At 45.6% G+C, this 23084-nt stretch overlaps 1 protein-coding gene across 2 annotated transcripts in view; it reads left to right on the top strand.

Annotated features, from left to right (window-relative positions):
• The window catches only part of VPS33B (VPS33B late endosome and lysosome associated), a 691895-nt gene that overhangs the window by 361905 nt on the left and 306906 nt on the right, over positions 1 to 23084 (top strand). For both annotated transcript variants that reach the window (XM_069222652.1, XM_069222653.1), the window contains 2 exons: positions 44 to 134; positions 19851 to 19925. In XM_069222652.1, coding sequence (XP_069078753.1) covers positions 44 to 134; positions 19851 to 19925 — 166 coding nt within the window. The remainder of the gene's footprint in view (positions 1 to 43; positions 135 to 19850; positions 19926 to 23084) is intronic.

Here is a 23084-nt window from a genome sequence, read left to right as displayed (position 1 = left end):
ACAAGAACCTTCACTATGTCATTGCTATTATTTTCCCCCATAGAAACGTCGCGCAATGGATGTAAAACAGATGAAGACATTTGTTGCAGAGGAGTTAAAAGGATTGAAACAGGAGCACCGTCTGCTTAGCTTACGTAAGAATATATTGAAATACCACTGATAAAACGAAAACATTAATGGATAACTGCCGTCATCCAAGAAATAAACATGCATAATTTAAGTAGTTAATTTAAGTTACCTATAATTAAGATCTGCGTTGATAAAGGCCATAACTTTTCAGGAAGTAATGTTCCTTCTCAGGACGTAATTTCACTTTTACAAATGCATATTCTGCAAACAAATAGCGTTGCATTCTACCCTGATATTGCATAACTGGATTCTGTTGATAACTGGAACCAAAATTGAGGCTGATACTGCTTCTGAAAAGGAATGGCATCAACTAGTGACATTTTAGACATCTCTCTGGGTTTTAAGAAGGAGACATCTCTTTGGGGTCTCAGCTCTGTGCAGTCTTAGTGATATGTTCTAGGAGGGGAAATGTTTTAGATGTTTCTGTGTGTGTGCACGCACTATAAAATCTGAGTACACTTAGAAAATTGAACCAATATTTATTATCATTGTTTAACTTTTTCTCTCCTAAATTAGGGATGGTTATATTTCCCTTGCGGTGAGAAAATGAATTGGCCACAAAAAGAACATTTTGGCGATGCTTTTAATGGTTATCATAATTAACAATACAGTCTTGTGTTACAATAATACAGTCTTGTTGTGAAAAAATCTCAAGTAAATATTTGCTCTTTACAATTTAAACACATTTAATGAGGGTAGTGTTCTCATTGTCACGTACACTTTGTTGCGTACAGACATTTCCAGTTTGTAACAGTCAGAGAACACACACACATGTTAAAAGTAGTTAAAAATTAATTAGTTTCACTGAGCCTTCATTAGGACAATGCATTTTTGTAAGCACTTGAATTTTCATGGCTTGCCTTTTGCCAAATGACCCACATTTCACTCCTTTTATTTTCTAATAATGGCAGGGTGGCGCTAGAAACTACTATGCCTTTTTCATTCAGATTTTCTTTGTTTATGACATATTCACCTTTTAAGGTGAAGAAGGACTGATGAACACTCCTAACTGACATGCTGGGCCTGGGGATTCTTACGGTCATTTAGCAAAACCCCCAAACAATTTATTCTTGTATTATTACTTTCTGATGATGCATCCTTTATTGCTTAAGTTTTTTTTTTTTTTTTTTTTTGGGGGGGGAGAAATCAAAAGCATATTTGCTTATTTATCACTGTGTGTGGCTATTCCACATTGAATGGTTTGGGTGGCTGTTTTTTGTGTTTAGACACAATTGCCCCAGTATTGGTAAGAGGATACACCCATCCTATGCTTCCCAGTGTAGGTTTAAAATTCTGCGACCACCTTCCACCCACATCATCAAAACCATCTAACACATTACACTTCTAAAGTTTGTAATGGTCAATTAACATACACAAAATTACAAATTACTAACAGTGTCCATAAACGAATCTGTATGAGTAGAGGATGCTTGCAGTAACGCTCCCCACAACCCCCCACTCAGCCCAACAGTAACTTCTGTCCCTCTTCCCACTGGACATCACCTACCAAAATAATCCATGAATATGTGATAATAATAATGCTGGTAACCTTACCGGTGAATGCACTTTCCTTGGTCTTGTGCCATAAATATTGTAACCATTTAAATGTCATGCTCTGCTTAGTGGTTTGCCCAACATGAAGCTTTAAATAAACAAATACATAAATATCCAAATACATTGGTATCATGATATACTGTTTATTTACATGTTATCACTACTACTTGTTTAGATGTGCAGCAGAGAAATGTGTTTACCTGTGAATTTGTTTTCAAAGAGGGCATCTTATCACATTTGCACGATTTGAATATCTTCCTAGCTGCCAGGCAGCAACCAGGCCGAATTTCTATCATAAAAGGAAACGTTTTGTTTTTAAATCAGAGATCAAACAGTAAATATTGATCTTCGCTCTTTTAAATTTCTTAGTTCCACGCTAGCAAACGTTATTCGTTTCATAGGCGATTCTTATTGTGCTCTGATTAATGCTCACTCAGTGGAAAAATTGCATTATGCCTTTCTCATTGTATTTTTGTTATTGATTTCAAATTACCTATTTATTACCGCAACTTGGCTTACGAATGATAGCTTCTTCTTTAGTGTGAGACCCACCAATTATATAATAATAACTTATCATCATGTGGGAAAGCAAAGAGGTAGCTTAAAAGTAATTATCAAAGACACATTAAAATTCACTGAGGCCATTTGCCCACAGCTCAGAGTAGAAGGCAGCCTTTTCCCACTTAACGTCTGCTTTAATGATTCTTGGCTGATTTGATCCTTGGTTAGTTGTCTTGTTCCATGCCTGATAATAACAGGCTTTACATAATTTCTCTGGATTTTATCAACCTGTGGTATGAAAGTCCATCAGTTATGGCACCTATTACACAACATGTTACCATTTTCACATCTATACTCTTTCCAGAGACCTTTCTCACATTAAGGACTCTGGTTTCTATTTAGATTTTAACGGATTGGTACTCAGTCACAAACTTAACAGATATCCCGTGCACCTTATTACCAGTGTCAGAGGATATAATGCACTTGTAATAAAGCGGACGGGATATCTGTCATGTTTGTAACAGAGTAACCCATTCTGCCAAACTCGGGCTCTTATTGTTTTTTGAGGATCTGAGAGTTTACTTAGTTCAGTAATGTCCTGTCAATGGTCTGATCAACTTTTGTCAGTGGTTTTGTAATTTGGATACCCTTAATTGGCTTTGTGTGGGCAAATAAAACTCTGCAACTACCTGTTTGCACTAATAGGAAAGTGACCTCAACATCATTTAAAGAATCATTACAGTCTACCATTATATATTGTGATGTACAGAATTATCTCTTTAGTTATTTGCTAACTTTAATTTATTTCAGAAAGAGGTATGTGCCCTGATCTTTTGAACTGTTGTAGTTTCTCCCCTTTTCCGGGGCAAAGAGATTTGAGATAGTGCACTCTGGTTTTGTCATATGTAGAATTAATCAATGGACATTTTGAAATCTGGGTGACTCGCAGGATGGTAATGCACATGTGGACTGGATGCTGGCAGCTAAGGAATGTAAAAAAGCAATATGTTTGTCCTAATGAAGCTGGTTGGTCTATAAATTAACCCCACAAACATTTTCCCTCCAGCCTTTTCCAGCTGAAAAGCTACCCTTCTCTGGAACATAAATGCCTTTTTCATCTTACACCTCAGAGGCCTTGCTGCAACAGGGGCTGAGGGCGAGCTTGAGGCATGGCGCTGACGGGCCATGCGGTGCTGCCCAATTGAGGTTGAATGCCCCTCTTCCCCCCCCCCCTTGGCCGCCGATCGCCTTTGCTGACAACTGGAGGACTGTGCGGAGGAGCACACTGTGGGCGACCAGTGGGACCCGCGTGCATCGGGCTGGAGCCCAGACACAGGCTGGATACTGGTGGTCTCCCAGCCCTGGATCTTGCCTGTAGCTGTGGATGGACTCCATGGCAAGAGGCAACCCAAAACCTGGTAGGAGGGGGGGGACAATTATGGGGGACCCCGGCATAGACTATGAGGCATTTGTGAGTGACGGCCAGTAGGCCTCACTGGCAAAAACAGTCACACCGGCCTCCTCTCTGTCTGGTCGGTGGACATGCACACTCAGTGGTCGGGACTGCAACGTTGCTGTTTCACCTGTTGGCTCTGGCCTGCTGCCTTGCTCCCATACCTCATGGTGGGTTGATTAAAAGATACTGCTCCTTCACTGAGGCCCAGGAAGTGTCCCCTTCCATGATGACGCACAGCCCCCTCAGACTCTTGTCCTATTTGTATTCCCTGGGATTTGGACGCAACCCAGTGGGCGCTGCGCCCTATCACTTTTCTTGTTCACACACCATAGCGCAAGACCTGGCCTGTGGAGCACAGGAATTGAAACTACAACAGGACAGCTTATCCTTCTGAATTAATTAGGCACACCGGCCCTACCCTGGCCATTGAAATGGTGCAGGGTGACCCCGAAACAGCGAAAACTGCATTTTGACAAGACTAAAGCTACACATACCCCTGGCGTACCACCAACCATGGAGGGCAGTGCTGCAGGTGGATACGTGCCCGAACAACTGACAGGAGCAGATGTTGTCATGGCTGAAGTTCGGGCTGGCTTACGTGCTATTGATGCGCGCTTCAACGCTCTCATGACCCACGTGGACCGTATGGCGGAGCGCCTTGATCGACAACAGAAGCCACTGAAGGGGGCAGAGAAACACATATCTGGACTGGAGGACGGTGTAGCTAGCACTGAAAAATGCCTGGAGAAGTTGGAATCTAGACTGAAAGCAATTGCTATTAAAAAAGAGAACCTGGAAGCCATAGGACAGCGTAATAATCTCCTTATGATAGGAGTTGCAGAGTCCACAGATACTAGCCAAATGGACATCTTCGTCGAATGTCTGCTCTCGGACCAGTTGGGGTGTCAGAACTTTACGTCCACTTTTGTGGTGGAGGATGTGCACAGATCCTTGGGCCCCAGACCAGTGCCGGGTGCTCCGGCATGGGCAATCATTGCTCGGCTTCTTAATTTCAGGGACTGTGACACGGCGTTCAGACAGGCACGAGAACTGGGCCCACTTCAGGAGGCTGTGATCTCCTTTTTTCCCCCGATTTCACCATTGCAGTTCCGGAGGCTGGACACAAGTTTTCAGAAGCTAAAGCTGCACTCTGCAATATGGTCATCCTTTACAGCATGCTGTATCCGGCCAGGCTGCGAGTCGATGTGGATGGCAAGGCTCACTTTTTTGACACCCCGGACACACTAGCCTTCCGTAAACGATGCAATAAAGAGTGTACCTCCTCTAGGTAAAATACACCAGACCGCTCCCTGCCCGACTCCCAAGTTGCTACCAGTATGGACTTGTACCCTCAGGATTGAATAGCCTCCTAGTACATTCGTCATTATCACTTACCAGTGTACGCTGACTGGGTTTAAGTTGCCTCCCCGCCCCCTTGTATCCCGCTACCCTGGTTGGATACCAAGTATGTATAATATGCCTCATAACTATGAAACGTGACCAATCCTCATTTGCCCCTTTCTTCAACACTCCTGGATATAGGGCTATCTGCTGTGGTGTTGCCGCGTCCCTGGGGTTGATACCGCACTGATGGTATGCTATTGTTCCGTGGGTATATCTGGGATTTACCCAGCATCTTCCTGCCAGGTGTGAGTGGTGGGGGGGGAGACAAAGTTGAGTGGTTTGTTTTTGCTTCTTTAACCCACTTATTTGCAATCAGATCACTTCATGCCTACTGTCAATACTGAAGACACATTTGTAGAGATGACATGAGCAAATGCCCATGGGAAGCCCAATGCTGATACTGTCTTCCTCTCATGGAACATTCATCACCTCAACAATCCCTGTAACTGCACATAAGTATTGCAATATCTGAACAGACACAGCACACACGTAGCCTCCTTGCAAGAGACGTGCTTACCTCCAGTTACTACACACACCTTTCCAGCCACGTGGGGACCCCATGCCACAGATATTTTCCATGTTAAAGTACCTACTCCAGAGGGGTCTACAAATTAATTCACAAAAATCTCCCATTCCACCCCTATGACAGCTATACGGACTAAGGGGGAAGATATGTTCTGGTTGCAGGTACACATGCTGGACAGCGACTTACTTGACAACATTTATGCACCAAGCACAGATACCGTGGAGTTTTTCCAGTCCCTGCTATCTCAAATGGACTTCTTTGATGGCAACCATGTCATACGAGGTGGTATTCTGACATGCTACTAGACCTTGCGCTAGACACTACTGCTTCCACTCCCGCAGGTACACCCCACTTCCTGCGCGTGCTCTGGGATATTTTCGATAACTATATGCTCACTGATCCCTGGTGCCTGAGACACACAGCCCCAGCATACATGTTCCAATCAGCACCTCACAATACATGGACACGCATCAATTAATGGCTGATGTCTGTCACTTCCACACCATGGCTGGTCTCTATCCTACACCTTCCACGAACACTGTTGGATCATTCCCCAGTTTAGATGGAACTCCACATCCCCGTCCAAGGTGGCCTAGAGAGACAGTGGCTCTTTGTTACCATGGCACTACATGAGGTCCTATTTCTCACTGAACTGCACTTAGCAATCATGGAGTATTTTGAATTAAACACAAGCTCAGTCACCTCACAGGCCACCCTGAGGGAGGCCTTTAAGCCTATATCCGATAGAGACTTCTAGATGCAGATGCTACGTGCCAGACTGGATCTGGAAACTTTTGCGCAAGCAATACCCCTGCATGAGCAGTCGTGTGGCTCCATTCGGGTCCGTATGGCGTAGTCAGTGCTGAAAGTGATGTTGCCGTCACCTATATAGGCGCCACCCAGGAGCACAGGCATCAGTTCTTTTCTTTCTGTGCCAGTTAGCACAGATCCAGAGACAGCTACCCCTCTGTTGCATTTTGACAATCCTTTTTTGACATTTTGTTGAGTTTTTCTTCAAGTGTGTCGAGGATGTCTTAGAGAAAGGCTGGGTTTATACCGTGTGGCACCTGTCATCGCGCCATGTTGGTTATGGACCCCCATCTTGTTTGCCTCTGGTGCCTTAAGCGTGACTCCAAGTTGTGCTCAGACTGCTGAGCCATGGCGCCAAAGGCTTTGAGGGAGTAGTCCCTAAAGCTGCTGGTGGCCTGGCAGTGGGCAACACTGGCACATGCAACTCCTAGGAGGTCTCCATCCCTGTCGAGAAGGAGGTCGTGGGACCGCTCCAGAAGCCCCAAGTCCTCTTGATCCCATTTGAGGTCCTTGGGACACTCGGGGACGAGCCAGAAGAAGAAGTCCAAAAGGATTTCGACTTCACCTTGTCCGTTAGCCAACGCGACAAGGTGGGGAACATCGGCCACTGCCCATTTTGACTCTACACCTCCCTCTGTTTTCGGGAGCCGGATCGATACATGCTCAGATTAAAGAATTTTACGAGGCCATTCACCCCAATATTTAAGCGGGCCGACCCCTTTTGCGCTCCATCTGGTTCCACACAGGCGGCTTCAGCCTCTGCTCTGATGGCATCTCAGGGATCCGATTCTGGATCTGGACCAGGGCCAGTCATACACAGGCAACCTTTTCCGATGACAGCCCCGATGCTCCGGGTGCCAACGGCTCCAGCTCCATTCTGATTTCCGCTGATCCGAAGCGGAACAGCATCGCACAATGCCGATTACAGCCCCAATGGCGCCCTAAGGTGCCAAATTGTTGCCTTAGACTTATTTTACACAGTTAGGCATGGGAGAAGAGCTGGAGGCGTCACTGGACTCTTTGGAACACCAGTTGGAGAGTACTTTGTACTGGTATGAGGAGCTAGGAGAGGCCAGTGGACTGAGTACCTCTCAAACACTGACTTGCTCTCTCCCCCCACTGTGGCTATGGAGGAGGAGGCTCTGATGCAATGGTGGTGCATAGGGAAATGGAGGTCCTTGACCTCGAACTGCCCTCAGTGTCTGTCAAGACGAACATTTTGATGGAAGTGCTTCAGTCTGGGGCTTCTACATCTGAACCCCTTCTGCCCTTTAACAAAGCACTTACAGATGTCCTCCTGGGAACTTGTTCCAAGTCCAGCACAGGTGCGCCTGTAAATAGGACTATCACCCGCCACCCTTGCCTTGCGCTGTGTCACCCTAGCTTCCTCAGTCAACATCCCACCCCTGAGAGCTTGTAGCCCAAGCCTCCACTTCCCAAGGCACATTACCTTACACTCCCCCAAACAGGGAAGCTAAGAGGCTGGGCCATCTTGGGAAGAAATTGTTTTCTTCCACCAGCCTAGCACTGAGGTCGGTGAACACCTCATGTTTATTGGGTCATTTGTTGAATACTATTTGGGATACGGTTGCACAAGTGCTGCCTCAGGTTCCCGAGGAGGCCTAGGCCGTACTCTCCCAAGCGGTAAAAGATGGGAGGGTCACAACTAAGCTCCCTATTTGGTGTGATTTAGATATGACTGACTCGCTAGACAGAGTGGTTGCGTCGACAATGGCCACGCCTGGCTAAGAGCATCTGTTTATTCAGGGGATGTCCAGACAAACTTGATGGACATGCCCTTTGATGGCACTCTGTTGTTTGGTGAGAAGCCAGACCTGGCGCTGGAGCGCTTTAAGGAATCTCAGGCTATGGCCAAGTCCTTGAGCCTCTCGGTGACCCCTTGTCCACCATGTGCCTTCTGCCCCTTTTGTGGCTATGGTGGGGTGTGTGTACTGCGTAATCCCTATGCCAGCCACCGTCCCACATAACCAACCCAGGCTATGAGAGGATGTGGGTGTGGTCCCTTTAGACCTAGAGGGTATACAGAGCAGCAGTTGTCTGCCACCCAGCCCCCGGCAGCCTCAAAGCCCTCCTAGTTTGGATCTGCAGTACCATGCTGGCCCAGTTGGAGGGAGTAAACACCATCACCTCCTCCACTGGCAGCCCATAACATCCTAACATGGATATTGCAGATCATCAGGAAGGGCTTTGCCCGGCCTTTCCAATTCTTTCCTCCCCCTATTCCGCCGACATTCGAACGGCTGACAGAGGATCATTTGTTACTGCTCCAAGAGGAAGTTATGGCTCTCTTGGCCACTGGAGCCATAGAAAAAGTCCCAGTATCGGAGGTAGGCAGTGGTTGTTATTCCTGCAACTATCTGATACCCAAAAGGAATAAGGGTCTTTGCCCAATTTTAGATCTACGGACCGTAAATCTCTTTCTCAAGATGGAGAAGTTCAAGATAATCATGTTGGATCGGGTCTTGTATGCCCTAGACCTAGAAGACTGGTTGGTAGCACTGGACTTAAAGTATGCGTATTTTCATATTTCCATCCTGCCTGCCCACAGGCATTACCTTCAGTTCAAGGTAGGCCACAAATACTTTCAGTTCACTGTGCTGCTTTTGGCCTTACCAGTGCCACCAAGGTGATGGCAGTGGTCGCAGCTCATCTATGCAGGTTAGGGGTTTCAGTCTTCCCCTACCTGTTGAAGGTGGGCTCGCCCAAGGCTGTTGTCTCCCACCTCCAGACTACGACGAACCTCCTGCATTTGTGGGGCTTCATTATAAATGTACCAAAGTCACATCTGACTTCCTTTCAGATGCTCTGTTTCATAGGAAGTGCAGTTGTTTGCTTGTCTTTCCAAGCAGCAAGTCCAGGATATTCAGGCTATCATACCGATGTTTTGGCCTCTATCGTGGGTTTCTTTCAGACTGACTCTGAGGCTGCTAGGCCACATGGCCTCCTGCATCTTGCTGGTAAAATATGCTTGATGGCTGTGCAGTGGGGCCTAAAGTTCCAGTGAGCGCAGCATCAGGGAAATATCTCCGATATGGTCCAGATCTCAGAGGGAACTGCGAAAGACCTGCAATGGTGGATTGCGGATTATGATTGTGTCAGAGGCACACTCCTCTCCCTTTCCCAACCAGAATTCACAGTAGTGACAGATGCATCACTTCTGGGATGGTGCGGCCATCTGGGAGAGGTGGAGATCAGAGGACACTGGTTTTAGGCGGAATCCAGACTCCACATCAACATGTTGGAGCCCCCAGTAATCTGACTATCATTAAAGGCATTTCTTCGCTCTGTCAAGGGGAAGTTGGTGCAGGTGCACGGACAACATCACCGCCATGTTGTACTGCAACAAGCATGGCGGACTATGGTCGCGGACCCTTTGTCAAGAGGCCCATGTCTCTCGGCATGGTTTGAACCGCATGGCATAACCCTGGTGGTTCAACACCTAACAGGTTCTCTGAACGTACAAACTCATCCGTCGATGCAAAGCACATCGCAAGTGGTGTCTCCTTTCAGACGTGTTGTTAGGTCTCTTTCAGCAGTGGGGAGAGCCTTGGTTAGATCTCGTTGCCTTTGCAGAGAACACACAATGTCAGCAGTATTGCACGTTGGAGTTTCCAAGGCGGCAATCGCTCTGTGACACTTTTCATCGCGAGTGGAGCTCAGGCTTCCTGTATGCCTTTCCGCCATACCACTCCTACCCAGAGTTCTCAAGAAGGTCAAGAACAACAGGCCCAAGTATTCTTTGCTGCTCTGGGCTGGGCACGGAGAGTCTGGTATCCTGAGCTTCTGAAAATGAGCATCGATCCTCGAAACGGACTGTCCCTTCGGGAGGATCTTCTGTCGCAGCAGTAGGGGAGGGTTCTCCACCCCAACCTGTCAGCTCTGCACCTTCATGCATGGAGATTGAGCGATGACAGTTGACAACGTTCGACCTTCCTCCCAAAGTCTGTAACGTTATCATGGCAGCCAGGCATTCCTCTGCAAAAACGGTATATGGATGCTGTTGGCAAAGATTTGAAAAATATTGTACAGGAGGCTTCCACCCTGGTTACTCTGAAGGGCTATCTCTCTGCTCTGTCCACCTTTCTGCAGCTGCCTGATCAACCCTCTCTGTTCAAGTCCCCTAGTGTAAATATATTTCTAAGAAGGCTTGTACATATGTTTCCCCCTACACCCTTTATCATGCCTCAGTGGGATCTTAATCTTGTTCTCACTTATCTCATGTATGCTCCCTTCGAGCCCCTGCACATTTGTCCCCTCCAGCTGCTTACCATCAAGACAGCCTACCTAATGGCAATAACAACTGCCCAGCTGATGAGTGAGATACAGGCCTTATCATCTAAGCATGTCTCACAAACTTTCCAGATAAGGTAGTGCTGTGCACCCATGCCTCATTTCTTCCTAAGGTGATGACCCCTTTCCATCTGGGTCAGACTGTCACCCTGTCCCCCTTCTTTGATTCCCCACATCCCTCTCAGCAAGAGGAGCAACAATGCCTGCTGGACCCAAAAAGAGCATTGTCGTTCTACCTTGACCGCATAAGAGAGTTCCGGGTGAGGACCAACTCTTTGTGGGGTATGTGGGAGCAAAAAAGGGTTGGACAGTGCAGAAACGGACCATTTCACACTGAGTCATACTGTAAAAAAATCTGCTACGCCCTGGCTAAGAAGCAGCCTCCCAAGGACTTACGGACCCATTTCACGAGAGGAAAAGCTGCAACAGCGACTGTAGCACGTGGAGTCCCAGTTCTGGACACCATGTTTACTAGGGTTAGGGTGATCCCTTTTTCAGGGCCCTAGTTTGGACATGCATATGCACCAGTTCTTGTCATGGCTCTGTGCTTCTGGCGTGGAAAGTTGTGATTAAATTAACTGACGTCTGCCTGGATGGCGCCTACATAGGTGACTACGACGTCACTTCTGGCGGCAGCAACGCCAAATGGAGCTAAATGTAGCCACCCAATGGAACGCGCACAGGTATTTCTAGAGCAAAAGTTTCTGGATCCAGTCTGACGCTTGGGAAAGTCAAATTTAAGGAACCTGCAGCTAGATAGGGTCTCTAACAGATACTGCGTTACCAAAGTTAAGTAACTTGGTCATCAGGGGCGTCTTTATAGCAAAGCACTCAGGGTACTTCGGGACCTGCATCACAGTTTGGCCCGAGTCGCGGCTCAGCTGATCTGATTAAAACAGCTTTGCAGCCCCCAACTAGCTTTCAACTACATCAATGCGCCACTCTTATGGACACATTCCCTGAGCTAGCAGAACGTGAAGTGAACTACCTGGGAAATTACACACAAGCCCACTGCTATGGAGAGGTAGAAAGACTGGATCGTACATTTGCTAAGTTATTGCATCCTCATAGTGCCACCTCCTACATTTCAGAATTGAGGCGAGAAGACAGCACCCATGTTGCAGATATGTTAGAGATACAGGCTGAACTGCTCAGCTACTACACTCACCTTTACTCCCTGTGTCAAAACGGGCAACCCCCCCAAACTTGCCCACTACCTTGCTGAATGAACTATGGTGTGGCTGAGCTCGGCACAACAGCAGTTTCTTAGTAAGCCATTCACCATTGAGGTAATAGAACTTGCCATAGATGCCATTGATGGCTCTAACCCCCCCGGCCTTGATAGCTTTACTGGAACATTCTACAAGGCCTATAAGCACGCACTGGTGCTGCATCTCCCAGCAATGTATGCGGAAGCGCTTGAAGTTGTTACACTCTTGCTGATGTTGCTCAAACCAGGGAAGAATCTCCTACTAAGTGGGTCATACAGACCCCTGTCCCTGCTTAGTTTTGATAAAAATATATTTGCCAAATTACTGGTCATGCACCTCTCTCTACTAATAGACCAAGGGCCAGATGTAGCAAGCCGTTTGCATGGTGCAAACTGCGAAAATCGCAGTTTGCGCCATGCAAACAACGTAACGCGATGCTCATTCACAAATTGCGAGTAGGTACCGACTCGCAATTTGTGAATGCGACTCGCAAATAGGAAGGGGTGTTCCCTTACTATTTGTGACTCGCATCGCAATTCAGAATTGCTTTGTGACCGCGAATGCGGTCGCAAAGCAACTCGCAGTTACAACCAGTGTCACACTGGTGGTAACATATTCGCAAAAGGGAAGGGGTCCCCAGGGGACCCCTTCCCCTTTGTGAATGTCGCCAAAAATATTTTTTCAGAGCAGGCAGTGGTCCTATGGACCACTGCCTACTCTGAAAAAACGAAACCAAATGGTTTCGGAAGTTTTTTCATTTTGCAACTCGTTTTCCTTTAAAGAAAACACGCTGCAAAATGAAAAAAAAAAAAAAAATGCTTTATTTAAAAAGTAGTCACAGACATGAAGGTCTGCTGACTTCAGCAGGCCACCATCCCTGTGAGTGCAGGGACTCGCTATGGGGTCGCAAAATGCGACCCACCTCATTAATATTGATGAGGTGGGTCTTTGCGACCCCATAGCGAGTCGCAGACGGTGTCTGAGACACCGTTCTGCATCCGATATTGCGAATCGGAAATTGCGAGTCGGGCAGACTCGCAATTTCCGAGTCGCAACATCGGACTTTGCTACATGTGGCCCTAAATTATTTCCCATGCTCAGTCGGGATTCGTCTAATACCGCTATACGTCTCTAAATCTTCACACAGTTTTTGCAGTGCTTAGCAGGATCTCCCCAACAATGCCTGCTGCTGTTGCCCTATTGGACACTGAGAAGGCATTCAATTACTTAGAATGTACCTTCCTTTACACCACACTCCATAAAGGTCTCAGCTGGCTAACTGTGATCCTATGTTCTTAACCGACTAGGATTAGAGCTAATGGTGCATTGTCCTCTCCCTTTGCAGTAAACAGGGGGATGAGGCGGGGCTGCCTGCTGTCCCTGTTACTTTTTAGCATAGCAGTGGATCCCCTGGTGCACCACTTCCAGTAGAGACATATATGCAGGGGATAGCAGTTTAGCACTGGTCCCCCTGTTAATCTCCTTATATGCAGATGACATCCTTCTGTTCATACGACATCCTGCTGTTAACCTTACACCCATTTTACACAAGATAGTTTGGTATGGGAAACTCTCTGGACTGCGCATCAATTGGGCAAAGTCGGAACTTTTCCTCTTGACAGAGGCAACAACTCCTGTGTGATGTGAGTTCCCCCTTAAATTGTGCAATGATTATGTTCGATACCTTGGGTATGTGTACACCATGATAACGAACAAGCCATTCGATTGAACTACAGGTCAGCACTGAAAAAACTGACTGTGCAGGTGACTCGCCTTCCCTTTTTCCTTTTTTTGCGACTCTCCAGGGTCTGCTGCTCTGGCTTGCACGGTCAAGTAAACGGCCCCAAATCCGTAGGGATGTCATGATACTCCCTTATGAACTTGGCAGATTTTGGTCCTAGGTTCCCATGTGTATTACCTAGCAGCACAGTGCCAGTTTGTGCACTACTGGTATCATACTGCTACGTGCCTTCCTTTTACTGTCCCTGAAAGGAGTCTTGCAGCTCTGACACCCCTACGGCACGCCTCCCGGCAGGCAAACCACTATACCCCAAAGACACACAGATGCTCTCCACCACCAGCTTGGCATTGGATAAACGTGCTTGACTCCTCTACAGGGACACACATTATTCTCCTGAAATACCCTTGGCCAATAACCCATGGCTTCCTATTACCCAAGAAATACTTATTCAATACACACTAAATACATTTGACATCCGCACGATCGGAGATCTGTTCCTGGATGATCATTTATTTTCCCTTACCGAGGGCGACCGATTTATCAGTGCCTCCTGTATGGACCACTTCATGCAGAGTGGACTGCAGAGCATCCTGCGTACCCTCATTCTGTCTTACCCATTAGCTTCAGAGGCATTCACATGACTTAGGTTTGTGATTACTGACGATACAGGCTTTAGACTCCCCTCCAAAATCGATTGCACGCCCATAGGGGCTTCTGGCAGTACACAACTCGCAACTTAGAGGTACCTGGGAAAAAGATTTAGGTCATCCCTTACCCAATAGAGTTTGGTATGCCTGCTATGCACAAACACACCTGGTATCCCTTAACCACCGCTATAAACATATACTCTGTAAGTTTCTACGCTGAGCTTATACCACTCCTGCCGCACTGGCACTTATTGACCCCTCCCATCCCTCTAATTTCCCAAAATGACATACCCTAGTGGCATACTACCCATATTTAACATGGACATGTAATACTGTTGCATTATACTGGAAAGATGTATTTGCATCTCTTTGCTTAACGATAGGAGTCACCCTGCAACCTACCCCTCTCCTCACATTGCTGGATTACATGGATTCACCTAAAACAGTGAGACACTTTGCTGCCATAGCATAGCTTCTAGCCAAGCGCGAGTTTGCCCTGCATTGGGGCAGTAAGCACCAACCCACAATAAACATGTGGCTAAAAGGTCTGGTATACTGCGACAACACTAGTGAAACATATGCTACGCCCCAGCCCCCTCGACACTAGGCCAAAGGACATATGGCAACCGCTAAGGGCCTGAACATGCCGGAAACAGATGCATAATGTTGATATACCCTCGGATGATTGCCATTTACATTTCTTTTCAACTGCTGCAAATGTTTTTTGTTCATGTTGTTGACCATACAGTGTACATCACTACATGGACTTCCTCTCTGTATTTCAGTATTTTCATTACTGTTTATGTATTGTTCACCGTCATCGTACCTATTGCAATTTATAATTTACACTGGCAATATCTTTTGCTCCTTGGCACTAAGTGTCTATATATTTTTGTTTGTGGTATGACAAAAACGAATAAATAAAGTTTAAAAACAAAATGATGACTTGTTCCTTAGTGGCTTGAGTGGTGAAGGCATTCACTGAGAAACCATCACTGGATACAGTAGGTCATAAAACAGTTATGGATATACTGCAGTTTTTGGAAGCCATGCCGTTGTTAAAGGCGATAGGATGCTGAGCTCCCATCAGTCAGGCTTTCATCTAAGTTATGAAACAGAGAATGCCATCGTTGTTGCTTGGGCTGATATTCTCTTTTAGGCTGATAGGGATAAACTGTCTTCTCAATATACTGGACCGCTTAAAAGTCGTTGACACTGTGCATCTCACCTTTTGGCCTGTCATTTCATATCAGTGAGAGGTAGAGAGCATTTCTTTAGGTGATTCGACATGTATAGCTAAAGCTTTTCACATCCTCCTTCATTCCAGCTCTCTGCTGGGTATCACAGGAATCATACCTATCTACTTCTTTGCTTAATATTTCTTGTAGACCCCTATTATATTTGGTGTAATGCCAGGGTCTATATTTTCCTTCCAATACTAATGTTTTTTATGAAACATTTGAAAAGGGTGGCTGAAACACTTGATAGCAGTAGGCTTCAGCTTTAACGTTTGTCCCTCTTGACCAGTCTACACAATATTGATAAAAGTATCCTAATGCGACCATGTTCATTTTTGGAAAGGTTTGTGCAGACTGACCAAACAGTCTAAAATTATTAGCCCACAAAAACACATTTCCAAATGAATTTCAAAATAATCAAAGCAACAAAGGGCTTGTCTCCCCTCTGTAATATATTTTGATACTGGTTGGTGTTCTTTCTTCTCATGGATACTCCTAACTGTCTTACGATATCCTTTAGACAATGGTCTGAATCTGAAGAATTATATAGCAGTGCTCCTGCATGCCAATAAATGGCATTGTGCAGCTCTGCGTTGACTCCCTACTGCCTTGGAAGCGACAGAGTGGAAACACATTTGAGCTCTACCCCTGCATGCTGATGTTAGGTCCTTTCCTTTAATGTTTTCCGGCACAGGTCACAAGCTAGGCTGCAGACTTTCAGTCTTGCAATGGCTCCAAAACTTTCCGCAGTGTTCTAGAGGGCAGTGTTCCAATCGAAAAACACAAAATGCACTCTACCCCATGAGTTCAAGAACCAGATATCAGCCACTGATCTGCATGAGGTGTACCTTTTCTGTCTGGATAGTTTGAACCCACCAGTCACTATCAGAACAGTACGGCTTAGAGCCCCCCTCTTCCGGGGAGCCCGTCAGGCGTTGCAGCGCCGGCCTGGCGAGGAGCATTTACCGTTGATGATGCTAGTCAGCCATTGTGATGCTTGAGGGCTCTTGCTCCTGAGACTTCAGGGCTCCTAGGTCATTAGAGCATACTTGGAACAGTGTACCTTTGGTTATACTATTATAGCAGGGAGATTGTACACTGGACCACATAACCTCCCGGTCCCTCCCCTCCTTTTGTATATTTAGACTCTGAGGGGGTGCCATGTCGACTTAGTCATTTTCTCCCCACCAGCACACACAAGCTGAAAGGCAGTGTGCATGTGCTGAGTAAGGGATGCAGCATGTCTTATGCCACCCTGGGGACCCCTCAGAGACCTTCCCTGGCATCAGGGCCCTTGGTGCCAGGGGTACCAGTTACAAGGGACTTACCTGAGTACCAGGGTTGTGCCAATTGTGGAGACAAATGTACAGGTTAGGGAAAGGACACTGGTGCTGGGGCCTGGTTAGCAGGGTCACAGCACACTTTCAAATCATAATTTAGCATCAGCAAAGGCAAAAAGTTAGGGGGTAACCATGCCAAGGCGGCATTTCCTTACAATGTTCTTGCCAGTCTGTTACCTGGCTGCTGGCCACACGACATACACCAACAACCAGTGGTTTAGGTTTAGAACCCTACTCCGGAGAGTCTCATTGTGTAGACCTTGATCAGCAGTGAACACTAACTGGTGATGGATGCATTGCTTCTGGGGATGGGGAAAGGTTCATCTCGGGGAGGTGGAGATTAAAGACCTCTGATCTCCAGTGGAGGCTAGCTCCATTTTCATCCACATGGAGCTAGGGTCCAATTACCTGGCTCTGACGGCCTTACTGCCATCTGTTGAGGAGAGGCTGGTGCGGGTTCTCACTGCCTTGTGGTACTGCAACAAGCAGGGTGGCATGGGGTCCTGGGTCCTGTACCAGGAGGCTTTGTGTCTCCCTGGTCATTCCTGTACGCTTTGCTGCCACTACCTCTTCTGCCCCAAGAACTTAAGAATATCATGAACGACCAGGGCCTAATTATTCCTAGTCACCCCAGATTGGAGCAGGCGAGTATGGTACTTGGACCTAGTGAGCATGAGCATATGTCTTCCCCTCAGGCTACCACTTCAAAAGGCATCAGTATGGCAAGGCCCTCCACATGAATCTACACAACTTACACCTACTTCTGTGAAGACTGAGTGACGCCAATTAACTGCGTTCAGTTAACTGCCTAAGGTGGTGGATGTCATCCTTGCTTACATGAAATCTTTTTATGCTGAATGCTGGGACACATTTGTAGGCTGGTGTAGTGCTCCGGACACTCATCCCTTACAGGTAAACTGTTGAACGTCCTTTAGTTTGTTTTGTCCCAGCAAGGTCTTACAGTGGGCACTGTAAAAGGTTATTTGCTGGCCCTTTCTGCCTTTCCATGTTTTCCAGACCAACTGTACCTGTTTAATTCACCTGTTGTAAAGAGGTGTATTTAGGGTTTGACATACATGTTTTCTTCCAGACCGTTTGTGATGCCACAGTGGCCCTTAACATGGTCTTGAAATTCTTCAGGTGTATGTCTTTCGAGCCAATGCATAGCTACTCACTGCAAGCCTGGCCTTAAAACCCGTCTTCCTAATTACAGTTAGAACAGCTTGTCTCAAGAGTGAACTACAGGCACTTTCAGTGCAACTGCCCTACCCCACCTTTTTTATGGACATATTGGTGCTGAGGATCCAGGCAACGTTTTTACCAAAATTTGGCACTCTTTTCCATGATAAGCAATTGATAACTCTACAAGCATGCCTTGCAAACTGCTTGCCCCCTGAAACAGGAAGAGAGAATTCATCAGTTGTACCCCAAAATAGCTTTGAACATTTTCACTGATCGTATGAGAGACCATCGAGTACACAATCAAACTTTTGTGTATATATATATATATATATATATATATATATATATATATATATATATATATATTTATGTTTTTTAGCGTGGGGGTGGGGCTGTTCAGAAGAGGACCCTGTAGAACTGTCTAGGTAAGCAGTCTTTTACATTATAATACGTGCTTCGCGCTAGTCAAGAAGCTGCCCTTGAAAGGTCTGAGAGCCCATTCCACAAGGGCTGAAGGCACTACCACTGTGTTGACATAAGAAGTTCCAGTCCTTGATATGTGCTAGGCTGCGACATAGTTATTGGTGCATAGTTTCACAAAGCACTACTGCCTGACAGCCAGGTCTGGTTGCAAGGACACTTTGCCCACTTGGTTCTGCCAGACTTTAAAGTCTCAGTCCTGTCAGCAAACCAACTACTTTGGGAGGTACTGCTTTGGCATCTAGTCTAAGGTGAGGAGTCTGTGGTTAGAAATATCAGTCAGAGGAACAAGTTTAGCACGCTTTCTGATGGATACTCTATCTAACCACTGTTTCCTTATTGCCCTCCCACCACCAAATTCCATGCAGTGACCTCTTTGTAACATCTGAAAAGGTTGCAAGTTACTACTCAGCGCACTGTTATGAACAATTGTTCTTGCCCTTCTTCTGAGAGCACAGAAAGAGAAAAGTCAATCAAATAACATCAGTATGCAGTATGGATTCATTATGTGTCTCATGACTCCATTTATCGCTGCATGGGAGCAATGCTTCAACATTCTCTAGGTCTAGTCAGATGCCAGAGAGACATTTGAAGTTGAGGAATCTGCAGTTAGAGTATCCACCAGAAAGAGCATTACCAAAGGTAACTCGTTCTTCTCTTGCAGTTGCTTTCCAAAGCAGTTAATTTGGAGAGTATCAGAGTGTTTGCTGCCATCTTGAAATATATCTGCATGGCAAATATTGCTGACAAGAATATATTTTGATGTCTCTGGTACGCTTAGTTTGTAATAGTGTCTTCACAAGTAGGATGGCTTATGCTAGCATTTAATTAAAGGTGCCATCTTAAAATCAAACAAAATTACAATTTTACTTTTACATGTACTTGACATGTACCTGGGACCCATTAGACAGAAACCACTAAAACAGCCTGACACATTTTTTCCACACAACTTCTGTTTCGTCAGAAACCACTTGCTTGTTCATTAATGAGTACTAGCCCAAACTTGAGAATATTTGTAAATTAGATTGAAGATTAAGCTATCCAAGATCAGTACTGGGCTGCACTTTCTACATTATCATCACAATCAAGCACTTTTCAACTTGCATAAAAATGTTTGGGCTTGTTTTATAACCATGTTTTCTTTCTTTGGGGTACATCTGGCTACTGTTAGCTCATTAACAGTAGTCTCCATCCATTCTAGAACATTGTACCTTCAACAATGCCATTGCTTTAGTAACATGTTAAGAAAATGGGAATTCCCAATATCTACGTTGCACTTTTGCTTGTCAGATATATAAGAACATGTTTTTGTATTTGTAGATATTGGAGCCTGTGAATCCATCATGAAAAAGAAAACAAAACAAGACTTCCAAGAGCTTCTTAGAACTGAACATTGTGAGTATATATTACTACCAGCTGGAAGATCAAGGGAGGTCGACATGACTATTTTTTTTTTGTCTGCTCCAGCTTAACATCCAATACAAGATCTCTCATCTAATTTTCTGTTATGTGACTTCAACTGTGTTTTGTGTGAAACTCATATGGAGAGAGTGAAAGGTGAAGATGGAAAATAAATATATACATTACCTAGTGGTGGTTGCCACTCAGTAGTTACAGTAAAGACCTAGTTTCTATAGAAAAAGCATTTTTCTTACTCACGCCCTCGCCTTGCACCGCAAATTACCCCACAAATTACAGCACTCATGACAACTTTTATAACATCAATAAAAATATCAATGAAACATTAGAAGTCAAATTATTGAATTAAAAAGTGTGCATGGTGGGGGCCCGAGTTATATTTACCTTGTGCCGCGAGTTATAGTTACTTGAAGTAACTCTAACTATAACTGCTGAATTTCTATGGTTTTGTACGCGTAAATTCAGAACCTAACTATAATGTACCTGTCATCTTTGGTTTTTAACCCCTTCGCTGTCAGGCCTTTTCCCCCTCCTGTGCCGAGCCTTTTTTTGGCTATTTGGAGCAGTTCGCGCTTAGGCCCTCATAACTTTTTGTTCACGTAAGCTACCCACGCCAAATTTGCGTCCTTTTTTTCCAACATCCTGGGGATTCTAGAGGTACCCAGACTTTGTGGGTTCCCCAGAAGGAGGCCAAGAAATTAGCCAAAAAACAGTGAAAATTTCGTTTTTTTTTTAAAAATTGGAAAAATGGGCTGCAGAAGAAGGCTTGTGGTTTTTTCCCTGAAAAGGGCATCAACAAAGGGTTTGCGGTGATAAAATCACCAGCTTCCCAGCTTTCAGGAACAGGCAGACTTGAATCAGAAAACCCAATTTTTCAACACAATTTTGCCATTTTACTGGGACATACCCCATTTTTACGATTTTTTGTGCTTTCAGCCTCCTTCCAGTCAGTGACAGAAATGGGCATGAAACCAACGCTGGATCCCATAAACCGCAACATTTCTAAAAAGTAGACACAATTCTGAATTCAGCAAGGGGTAATTTGTGTAGATCCTACAAGGGTTTCCTACAGAAAATAACAACTGAAAAAGAAAAATATTGAAATTGAGGTGAAAAAAACATCAATTTTTCTCTAAGTTTTACTCTGTAACTTTTTCCTGCAATGTCAGATTTTCGAAAGCAATATACCGTTACGTCTGCTGGACTCTTCTGGTTGCGGGGATATATAGGGCTTGTAGGTTCATCAAGAACTCTAGGTACCCAGAGCCAATAAATGACCTGCACCCTGCAGTGGGTTTTCATTCTATGCCGGGTATACAGCAATTCATTTGCTGAAATATAAAGAGTAAAAAATAGCTATCAAGAAAACCTTTTTATTTCCAAAATGGGCACAAGATAAGGTGTTGAGAAGCAGTGGTTATTTGCACATCTCTGAATTCCGGGGTGCCCATACTAGCATGTGAATTACAGGACATTTCTCAAATAGACGTCTTTTTTACACACTGCCTTACATTTGGAAGGGAAAAATGTAGAGAAAGACAAGGGGCAATAACACTTGTTTTGCTATTCTATGTTCCCCCAAGTCTCCCGATAAAAATGATACCTCACTTGTGTGGGTAGGCCTAGCGCCCGCGACAGGATATGCCCCAAAACACAACGTGGACACATCACAGAAAACAGACCTGTTTTTAGCAAAGTGCCTACTTGTAGATTTTGGCCTCTAGCTCAGCCGCCACCTAGGGAAACCTACCAAACCTGTGCATTTCTGAAAACTAGAGACCTAGGGGAATCCAAGATGGGGTGACTTGTGTGGCTGGGACCAGGTTCTGTTACCCAGAATCCTTTGCAAACCTCAAAATTTGGCTAAAAAAACACATGTTCCTCACATTTCTGTGGCAGAAAGTTCTGGAATCTGAGAGGAGCCACAAAATTCCTTCCACCCAGCGTTCCCCCACGTCTCCCGATAAAAATGATACCTCACTTGTGTGGGTAGGCCTAGCGCCCGCGACAGGAAACGCCCCAAAGCGCAACGTGGACACAGCCAAATTTTTGAAGGAAAACAGAGGTGTTTTTTGCAAAGTGCCTACCTGTAGATTTTGGCCTGTAGCTCAGCCGCCACCTAGGGAAACCTTCCAAACCTGTGCATTTCTGAAAACTAGAGACCTAGGGGAATCCAAGATGGGGTGACTTGTGTGGCTGGGTTCAGGTTCTGTTACCCAGAATCCTTTGCAAACCTCAAAATTTGGCTAAAAAAACACATGTTCCTCACATTTCTGTGGCAGAAAGTTCTGGAATCTGAGAGGAGCCACAAATTTCCTTCCACCGAGCGTTCCCCCACGTCTCCCGATAAAAATGATACCTCACTTGTGTGGGTAGGCCTAGCGCCCGCGACGGGAAACGCCCCAAAGCGCAACGTGGACACATCACATTTTTTCATAGAAAACAGTGCCTACCTGTGGATTTTGGCCTCTAGCTCAGCCGGCACCTGGGGAAACCTAGCAAACCAGCGCATTTTTGAAAACTAGAGACCTAGGGGAATCCAAGATGGGGTGATTTGCGGGGCTCTGACTAGGTTCTGTTACCCAGAATCCTTTGCAAACATCAAAATGTGGCCAAAAAACACTTTTTCCTCTCATTTTGGTGACAGAAAGTTCTGGAATCTGAGAGGAGCCACAAATTTCCTTCCACCCAGTGTTCCCCTAAGTCTCTCCATAAAAATGGTACCTCACTTGTGTGGGTAGGCCTAGCGCCCACGAAAGGAAATGGCCCAAAACACAACACAACATATTTTTTCACAGAAAACAGAGGTGTTTTTTGCAAAGTGCCTACCTGTGGATTTTGGCCTCTAGCTCAGCCGGCCCAGGGGGTGGGGGGGAAAATGCCCTAAAATAAATTAGACCCCCCACCCTCCCAAACCCCCCCTGCCCAGGAGCGACCCTTGCCTATGGCGCCCAAAAACAAATCCCCGGTGCCTAGTGGTTTCTGCCCCCTTGGGGCAGATTGACCTACAATCGACCAATCTGCCCCCAAGGGGGGCAGAAATGGTCGAAATACAGTTTGCCCCCCAGGGGAGCGACCCTTGTCTGATGGGTCGCTCCCCATCTCTAAAAAAACAAACAAACACAAAAAAAAAAT

This window comes from Pleurodeles waltl, chromosome 3_1, assembly GCF_031143425.1.
Source record: "Pleurodeles waltl isolate 20211129_DDA chromosome 3_1, aPleWal1.hap1.20221129, whole genome shotgun sequence".
NCBI lineage: Eukaryota > Metazoa > Chordata > Amphibia > Caudata > Salamandridae > Pleurodeles > Pleurodeles waltl.
The sequence above is the reverse complement of the archived record's forward strand: the minus strand, read 5'-3'. Positions and strand labels throughout refer to the sequence as shown.